This window comes from Nelusetta ayraudi, unplaced genomic scaffold (assembly GCF_046127955.1).
Source record: "Nelusetta ayraudi isolate G7.1 ecotype Tasmania unplaced genomic scaffold, CSIRO-AGI_Nayr_v1 ptg000220l, whole genome shotgun sequence".
Lineage (NCBI taxonomy): Eukaryota > Metazoa > Chordata > Actinopteri > Tetraodontiformes > Monacanthidae > Nelusetta > Nelusetta ayraudi.
Genome location: NW_027466269.1, coordinates 53,772 through 62,500, shown reverse-complemented (window position 1 = coordinate 62,500; position 8,729 = coordinate 53,772). Strand labels below are relative to the sequence as shown.

General features: G+C 50.5%; 1 protein-coding gene across 4 annotated transcripts in view; it reads left to right on the top strand.

Moving 5' to 3' along the window:
- Window positions 1-8,254, top strand: part of vti1a (vesicle transport through interaction with t-SNAREs 1A) — a 125,767-nt gene extending 117,513 nt beyond the window's left edge. For all 4 annotated transcript variants that reach the window (XM_076016222.1, XM_076016218.1, XM_076016223.1 and 1 more), the window contains one exon: window positions 5,791-8,254. Coding sequence is in view for 2 of the 4 variants with exons in the window: in XM_076016218.1 (XP_075872333.1) it covers window positions 5,791-5,884 (94 nt within the window). In the remaining 2 variants the exon portion in view is untranslated. The remainder of the gene's footprint in view (window positions 1-5,790) is intronic.
- Window positions 8,255-8,729: the final 475 nt, after the last annotated feature.

Here is an 8,729-nt window from a genome sequence, read left to right as displayed (position 1 = left end):
TCAGGGGTCAAAGGTCAAGGCTGTCGGGGTTCTCGCAGGTCCTCTAATTGTCTTTAGTCGCCTGCAGGAAATTCGCTGTGGGCACCGAATCACCGGGCGTTGCGTTCAAGGCCGATGGGAATGCACAGCGTCTGACCGTTAGATGTGTCATAATGTGGATTTGTTTGATTGACTCGTTGTTAATCAATGAGAGACGAGGTGTTCCGGTCGGTTTGCAACAGGCGAGGATGTCGGAGTGAGTTTAAACGTTTCGAGCAGTTCGAGGTCAACAAGTTTAAATTAAAGCAGAGAAATTAAAACATTTAAATAATGGTTGGAGAACGATGCCTACAGGAAGTGGTGTATAAGAATGCCCCTTTATCGCAAACGCCAGAGCGAGACACGGACACACACACACACACACACACACACACACACACACACACACTCACAGGTGAGGCTAACAGCCCCTTAGCGATGTGTTTAGCCGCCGGTGTCGCGGTTGGTCGAGGCTCAAGTTAAGCCTCCCTACGTTCTGCCGCATACGCCTCGGTTAGCCTACACACACACACACACACACACACACACACACACACACACATCCCACCCGCCGCCGCTGTGTCAAGTGTCAAAGCCGGCGGATGGATCCGGTTTGATAAGTTCTGTTCTGTCTGGCCTCATTGTCAGGACGGGATCAACCACACGGCAGGAGGAGGAGGAGGAAGAGCAGGAAGAGGGGGAAGAGGAGAAAGTGGAGGAGGAGGAGGAGAACGAAGGGGAGGAAGTGGTGGAGGGGGAAGAGGAGGAGGTGGAACACGGCTCTCCTCCTCCTCCTCCTCATCCTCCTCCTCCTCCTCCCCCTCTTCCCGCCGGCGCCCCAATTTTGGGGGAATTTAAGATGTCATTTCTTTTTTTTTGGGTGGGTGGGGATGAGAGCAGGGAGGTGGGTGTGTGTTTGCGCTGGTGGTGTCAGTGGTCCAGAGTGGAGCCCCGGTGCTGCTCAAAGACAGAGGAAAAGCTCTAATAGACTTTAGAGAAGCTGTGAATCAGAGCGGAGCCCAGCGGCTGCTCACCACTCAGGCTGCAGCACAGTGAGGCCAGATTATGGAAACAATCTGACCCCCCCCCCCCCCACCCCACCCAAACACACACGGACATGTACACGCACACACACACACACACACACACACACACACACACACACACACACACACAGCACCATTTGTTTGTGGGACCAGTTCTAGAGACAATAAACAACAACAACAGATGGACGCTGAGCTGAAAGTGTTTGTAGACGTGTGAGTGTTACATAAGTGACGGCCGTCCAGCCGCAGTGATGAAGGAGTGATGAAGGAGTGATGAAGGAGTGATGTCTCTAGTGTCACTCCTCCCTCTCGAGGCCGACACTCTATTTCCAGCGTTGCAGGTACCGATTGTCTCTCTTCTTTTTCCTCCCACAACCGTTTTAAAGCTCCTTGGTGGCTGCGGCCTCCTCCCTTCACCTCCTCCTCCTCTTCATCCCGTTCCTCCTCCTCTACCTCTTCCCTCTCTCCCTCCTACTCCTCTTCCTCCTCTTCTTCCTCCTCCCCCTCTTCCTTCTCCCTACTCCTTCTTCTCCTACCTCACCCTCCCTCCTCTTCTTGCTCCTCCTCTTCCTCCTCCTTCCCTTCCTCCTCTTCCTCCCCCTCCTACTCTTCCTTCTCCTCCTCCTTCCCCCTCTCCTTCCCCTGTCGTCCTCCTTCTCCTCCTCCTCTTCCCACTCTTCCTCCTCCTCCTCCCCATCCTCCTCCTCTTCCCCTTCCGCCTCCTCCTCTTCCCACTCTTCCTCCCCCTCCTCTTCTTCTACCTCCCCGTCCTCCTCCTCTTCTTCCTCTTCCTCCTCTTCCTCTTCCTCTTCCTCCTCTTCCTCTTCCTCTTCCTCCTCCTCCTCCTCCTCCTCCTCCTCCTCCTGAGCTTGCTAGTCTTGTCAGGATGGTATCTTCTCTCTGGGGTTGTGTTGGTATCAGAGTGGAGTTGAGTGCGGCTGTGATTTGGGGTTCTTTTCGTGACATTTCGCCGTAGATGTAAACGCACAGCGGGGGGGTTGAGGAGGGGGGTGGGGGGCGCGTGGGGGCCCACTTTGAGTTTGAGTCGAAGCGAGATGGAGTTTAACCTTATTATTTTTTATTTGCGCAGAGCGGCTTGTCTCGCTGTGAGTGGGCAGCGCTAAATTTGCATCAAGCTTCGTCTTAAGCGCCGCAGCGCCGCCACAAATAGGATCAGCAGCCGCTTTACGTTAAGACTTCAAGACACCTTTTGTTAGGCTGGCGCACAGAGAACCAGTTTGGGTCAAAGTCTGTATTTTTGTGTGTTTCTTTCTTTCTTTCTTTCTTTCTTTCTCTTTCTCTCTCTCTCTTTTTCTGTGTTTTTTTGTTTTAAATATCCGTCCCCTGAGAAGAAGTTGTTGTATCGCGGCACTGTCATCGCACTCCTTCGTCGCTTTGAACGTTAAAGTGTTTGAAGTCGCTGCGCGTTGTTTGCCACCAAATCACACTCCTTCTAATGAAGGCAGCGCTTTTGCAGAATTGAACCCCCCTCTTTTTCTCTCCTCTCCTTCCCCTCTTCTCCTCTCTCCTTCTCTCCTGTGTCTCCTCTTCCCTTCCTTTTCCTCTGCATACCTTATCTTCTCTTCCTCTTTCCCTCTTTCCCCTCCTTTTTACCTCTTCCTCTCCTCTTCCCTTCCCCTCCTTTTCTCCTCTTCTTTTAGCTTCTTCTTCATCATCATCTCCTCCGTTCTTTTTTACCTCCTCTTCCTCCTCTCTTCCTCTTGCTCTCCTCTTCTCCTCTTTGCCTCCTCTTCCTCCTATCCACCTCCTCTCCTCCTCTCTTGCTCTCTTCTTCCTGCTCTCCTCTCCTCTCTGCCTCCTCTTCCCCTTCTCAACGCTCTGCTGTCCTCCTCCTGCTCTCCTCCTCTCCCCTTTGCCTCCTCTTCCTCCTCTTCTCTGCTCCCTCGTGGCACCCGAGGCTCCTTCTTATCCGAAGGGCATCAAAAAAACTCCCACTTCCTGTTGGTTTTCAACACCCCCAGGCCACGACTCACCCTCTTCCACTTGCTGAAAACACACGCACGCACACACACACACACACACACACACACACACACACACACACACAGAGGCAGGCAGCTCCTCTGGGTGCTGGGCCTGGATAAATAATCATTCTAAATAATGAATGTCAATTAATGGGGTGAAATGTGGCTGTGATTAGTGGTTGGGTTGCCCCCCCCCCCCTCCTCCGATGCTCTCAGCCAATCATATCTCCCTCACCTCCCTCACCAGCTCAAACAGCGTCACCGCGCTGCTCCTGCTCCGCCGTCCCGGATGTTTCTGCTTCCAGCTGTTATAGTTTGGGCTTTGTGTTTGTTTGTTTTTTTCATCTTTGTGTCTTTGGGGTGAAACTCGAGCTCCTCTGTTTCTTTTTTTCTTGCGTATTGCGCTGCCCGGCCTCGACGGCGGTAATGCATGTATTTATTCACAGATCAACTTTTGTGCAAAGCGCCGCCACTTACAAATGGGTCAGTGCGTTTACGTGGTTTCCCCACAGAAATCAATACAAAAATAAAACTGAAAAACAGTTCACAATAAGTCTTTGTATTGTACATTTTCAAGTTGTGGACTGTTAATCTTTCTTAAGTTAAACGCATAAATGCCATTAAATCCCCAGAGAGGAGTTTGATATTCCTGGCGTGATGTCACAGCGTTGCTCGTTCTGATTGGCTGATCTAGCTCCGATGCGTCATGTGAGTCACAGAGGCATGATGGGAAGTGACGCCCAAGTCATTTCAAGACGTCAGGCTGTGTTTTGTGGCTCCATGGTGATGGAAGATCCAGTGACTCAGCAAAAGAACGTCTGCGAGCCGCCCGCCAGAGTTTCCCTCCGCTGGGTTTCTCACCCACTGCATCAGGCCCGTCTAGACACACCTTCGGAGGCGTGTCCTGACTCAGCTTCTTGTGATTGGCTGTGGATGTGTGATTTCCGACGCTGAGTCATGCTGGAACCGTGATCGGATTGTCTGCAGTGTTGTCGCACCGTGTGAGCGTTTCCTTTGTGCGCGACGGTCAGATAAAATAAAAGATGTTCTGACTCCTTCTAATGAACGCAGCACTTTGGCAGAAGTGAACTCTCCTCTTCCCCTCTTTTCCTCTCCTCTTCTTCCTCTCTTCTCTCATTTTCTCCTCCTCTTCCTCTTTCCCTTTTCTCCTCTCCTTTTTACCTCCTCTTTGCCTCCTCCTCTCTTTCCTTCCCCTCCTTTTTCCTCTTTTTTTTGCCTCCTCTTCTCCTCCTCCTCTCCTGTTTACCTCCTCTGCTTTTTTTCCTCCTTCTCCTCTTGCTCTTCCTCCTCTCCTTTTTACCTCCTCTTCCTCCTTCTCCTCTCCTCTACCTTCTCCTCCCGCTCTCCTCCTCCTCTCTACTCCCTCGTGGCACCCGAGGCTCCTTCTTATCCAAAGCGCAGCAACATTTCACCTAAACATCTCAAAAAGACGAAGCTGGACGGCGCCGCTGCTGCTGCGATGCGCTCCATTACTGCCCCGCCGCCGCTCCACTGGGTGGCCAGTCGCAGGTCCGAGCTGGCGGGTGTTGGGGGGGGAGGTTAGTGGGGGGAGCAGGGGATCCTGGGAGCTGGGCCGTGGTGGTGTGGGACTGGGGCTTCAGAGGGCAGCAGGGTGAGTGAACATCCAGCCGAGCTGCTCCGGCCTCCTGGTGATGAACGACCGCAGCGTGAGCTATTCATCTCCTGCTTAGAGCAGAGGACACTGCCCCCCACCCAAATCCCACCCTCCCCTCCACCCTTCCACATGTCAGCAAATGTGATAATTCTCTCATTTGTCAGGGGGGCAGCGGAGGGTTGGTTCGGGGGGGGGGGGTTGTGTGTTTTGGCTGAGCGCGCAGGATGATTTTCTCTCTTTTTTTTAGTTTTTTGTTTTGTTTAGAGACACAGTGGGGGTTGGGGGGGGTGGAGGAGGCTGGCGGTGGGCGGGACACGCACTCGCGAGGCGGCCTCTCTTCCTCTCGGGAGTTTTGTGCGTCCCAGAGCTGCCTGTCCAGGCTGCTTGGCTTGGCGGTGCCAAGGTGTGAGAAGGCGAAATATTTGCTTTACGGCAAATTCCATCAGTAATTCTCCCAATTTTAGGAGCTCCAGGAAACTACTGGGACTCTTTATTGAGCAGACATAACCTTTTAGAGCCCGTGTGCGTGTGTGCTTTATGCTGGCAGACCGCTGCTTGTGTTCCTCATGGTAACTATTAATCACGATGAGCCTCAGTTGATGCTCGCCCGTTCATTTTGCACCCAAACATGTGACTATTTAATGGCTTTCAAAGGGACAGTTCACCCAGAACTGGAATTTCAAACATCGCCGGCTCTTCCTGTTGTCAGTCCAGGAACAAAACGATTTAAAAAAAATAAATAAATAAACATTTACCAACGTTTTCATCCACACTGCAGTCCAATTTTCTCACCAGTTTTCCAATCTTCAATTCCAACTGAATGTCCACCGTAGTCGTGATTAACAGGTCCAGGGTTCAAAATGCTGCCGTGAGTTAGTGTGTTAGTGTGTTAGTGCACACAGGGATGTTTGAGTCCCGGTGGTCCGCTGGGTTCTCTTCTTCCCCTCCACTCAAACTGCAGACCGGTCACCACGTGGCCTCCGTCCGCAAAGCGGTTGTCAATAAATGAGTTATCAATATTGATTGATTTTAAATAAATGTACATTGTTTTTGAGTGAACTCTCCCTCTAACTCCTCTGCCTCTGTGTCTCTGTGTCTCCTCCAGGATCATCCAGAACCGCGTGCTGCTCTTCATCCTGGGAGCCATCATCATCCTCACCGTCATCCTGGCCATCTACTTCAACTGGCAACGTCACTGATCGCAGTCACGCTCAGACACACACGCTCAGACACACACACACACACACACACACACACCCACACCCTTCCCACCCGATCCCAGCCCCCCACCGCGACACAAATACAAACACACACACACACACGCACACTCTGATTAATAGCGACAAAGCGTTGTTCAGCTGTAATTAGGACAAATGGTCGCCATGAATCACTGTTTTCCGAAGCCTGACAGGGAGATTTTTTTTTTCTCTTCCCTCCACCTCCTCCACCCTCACCCCCTCTCCTCCTCTCCTCTCTGTTGTTCTTTTCTCCTCTTTTTTCACCTCAGTTCACAGTGTCGGGCTTCGTGTAACATCTCCAAGGACAAGAATCGCTGTGTTTGTGTTGGGTTTTTTGTTTGTTTGTTTGTTTGTTTTGCTCAGTTTGGTATCGCTGCTCATCTCCACTCCTGCTCGGCCGGGCCTGGCTACTGTGTTTTGGTTTGTTTTCAGCCTGAAACTTTCAGGTATCCGTTTTTTGTTGTTTTTTTTGTTCGCGAAAATTAAGTCACAGAGCTGTTTGGTCGCCGAGGTTCATGTTTGATTTTTTCTTTTTTTCTTTGTTGTTTTTTCGCAGACGTATTGCAAGTCTCTCTGTTGCTACATGACTCAGCTGATCGCAGCACAGCCCCCCCGCCCCCACTCCCCTCCTTCCCACACATAAGACGTGGTCGTCATAGTCGTGCTTTTAAAAAGCTCAGCAGAGCCAAATATAGAGCGGTGGCGGTGGGAGCGGCGGCGGCGGTGGTGGCGGGAGTGGCGGCGGGAGCGGCGGCGCTGTCTCGGAACGGAGGAAGCTCGTCACAAAGGTGGAGGTCAGTTTGCAAACCAGGACGGCGCAAAGCTCGGGTTTCAATTCTCAGACGTGTCCGCCGCCCTCTGCGACCCCCAGCGCTGATTGTACGGACATCCGGACGTTTAGTCCGGCCTATTGTCAACAGTGTTTTACAGCTCCCACATGACGCTGAACTCACACCAGCAGCGTCTCCACACGGTGGGTGAACTCCACCAGGAGGGAGCAAAGTCCATGCCGGGACATGTAGTTCTGTAAGCAAGCGCTTTGTGATGTCACAAAGGGCACCTGTACTAAACCCTCCGCCATCCCCCAAGGCAGGCTTAGGCTCCGCCCTCTGAACCCGCCTTGATTTCTTCCCCCTCCCCTGGTGGTGAAAGTCGGACAAAGCATCAGTTTTAGCAGAAGGCTGCAAACAGGGGGCTAAATATTCTCTTCTTTCCACAATCAGTTGCGTCAGGCTTCTCAACTGTTGTCCGAGGTGAGAGATGGAAGAATCTGAGAGTCGAACTGTGCGGAACCGTTTTAAGACACAAGTCCAGCTGTTGGAGGTTGAAGCTGAAAAGTTTCTTTCACTGCTGGAGTTCAGTGAAAAATCCCACTGACTGACTCTTTCCTCTTCTTCGATGAACAAGGCCCGATGTTAAAAGTTTCCAGCAGCAGGGACACGTCACAGACTGGCCTGGTTTAGGCTTGGAGCGGTAGTTGAAGTCGATGTCGGGGTGGATCGTGCCCACTTTGGTTGAAGTCTCCGTCAGGGCTCTGAACAGCCGGATGAGTTGTGTAGCTTAGCTGCGTGTTGCTGCTGCGTGTCGTGCTGCGGGACGTCCCGTTCAGGCAGAAGAGGAAACTGTTCCGGATTTGGTGTGAAGTCCGATGAGTTTCCAACTTCAATAAACTGCAGTTTGTTGAGATCTAAAAATAAAACGCGTTAATTAGGTTTTCTTTTGGGTTTTTTTTTCTGTTATTTCTTTGTTTTTTGTTTTTTCCGCTGTGCACGTTCTGCCGTCAGCCAGACCAGCTCAGCATTTCTTCCCAAGTTCCTGCGCTCTGATTGGCTGCACCCAGAAGAGATGGTTTAGCCGCAGATACCACAGACAGCTTATTGTAACCTTTCCTCGCAGTGACAAATGCCCGCTGTTACAGATTTACCCAACCCATTCCTCAGTTTTTCTTTGTTTCTAAACACTATCATTGTAAAAAAATAATAATAATAAATGAATAAAAGTTATGTATAGAGAGAGACATGAGTTTTAAAGTACTAATATTAAAACCTACATCATGTGTAGCATGTTGCTGTCAATGGCGTCGACTGTGTTGCTATTTATTTATGAGTGCTTATAACTTCTCACTTCAAGTCTCTGTGTTTGTAGCCGTGTTTATTTCATGCAGTTTAAAGGTTTCAGCACCGACATGAACGAGATGTTTCGCTGTTCTTTTTTGTGCGTGTATATGTCTATAAGATTGGACTCCAGTTCAAACACCAGGACCAACTGAAATGTCTTTAATCTGTCTTGTTGTTTTTTCTTCCTCCTCTTCTTATAAATTGATGGAATTCATTTTAGTTGTTAAGATTTGCTTTTTTTAGCCCATTTCTTGCCTCTTTCTGTCTTTTTTTCTCAACAGTGACTGAAGGGTCCCCAATGTGCGCGTGTGCGTATCTGTGTAATCGCACAAGAATATCACAAAGACGAGAATGTGTGTGTGTGTGTGTGTGTGTGTGTGTGTGTGTGTGTGTGTGTGTGTGTGTGTGTGTGTGTGTGTGAGAAAGAGACAGTTTGGATTAAAAAAAAGGCTACATTTAAGAGCATTTTTGGAAAGATTTCCAAAGTAAAAATAAATGAAGTGCATGCACCACACACACACACACACACACTGGCACAAACGCTCTCTCTCTCACACACACACACACACACTCTCACACAGGAATACACACAGGGGTGGGAGCTGTGGAGTGCGCTGTGTCTCCTGTGGTCGCGGTGGTGGTTCCCGGCGAGAAAATTTGCTATTCTGTTTGAGAGCCACGCCCCCCCC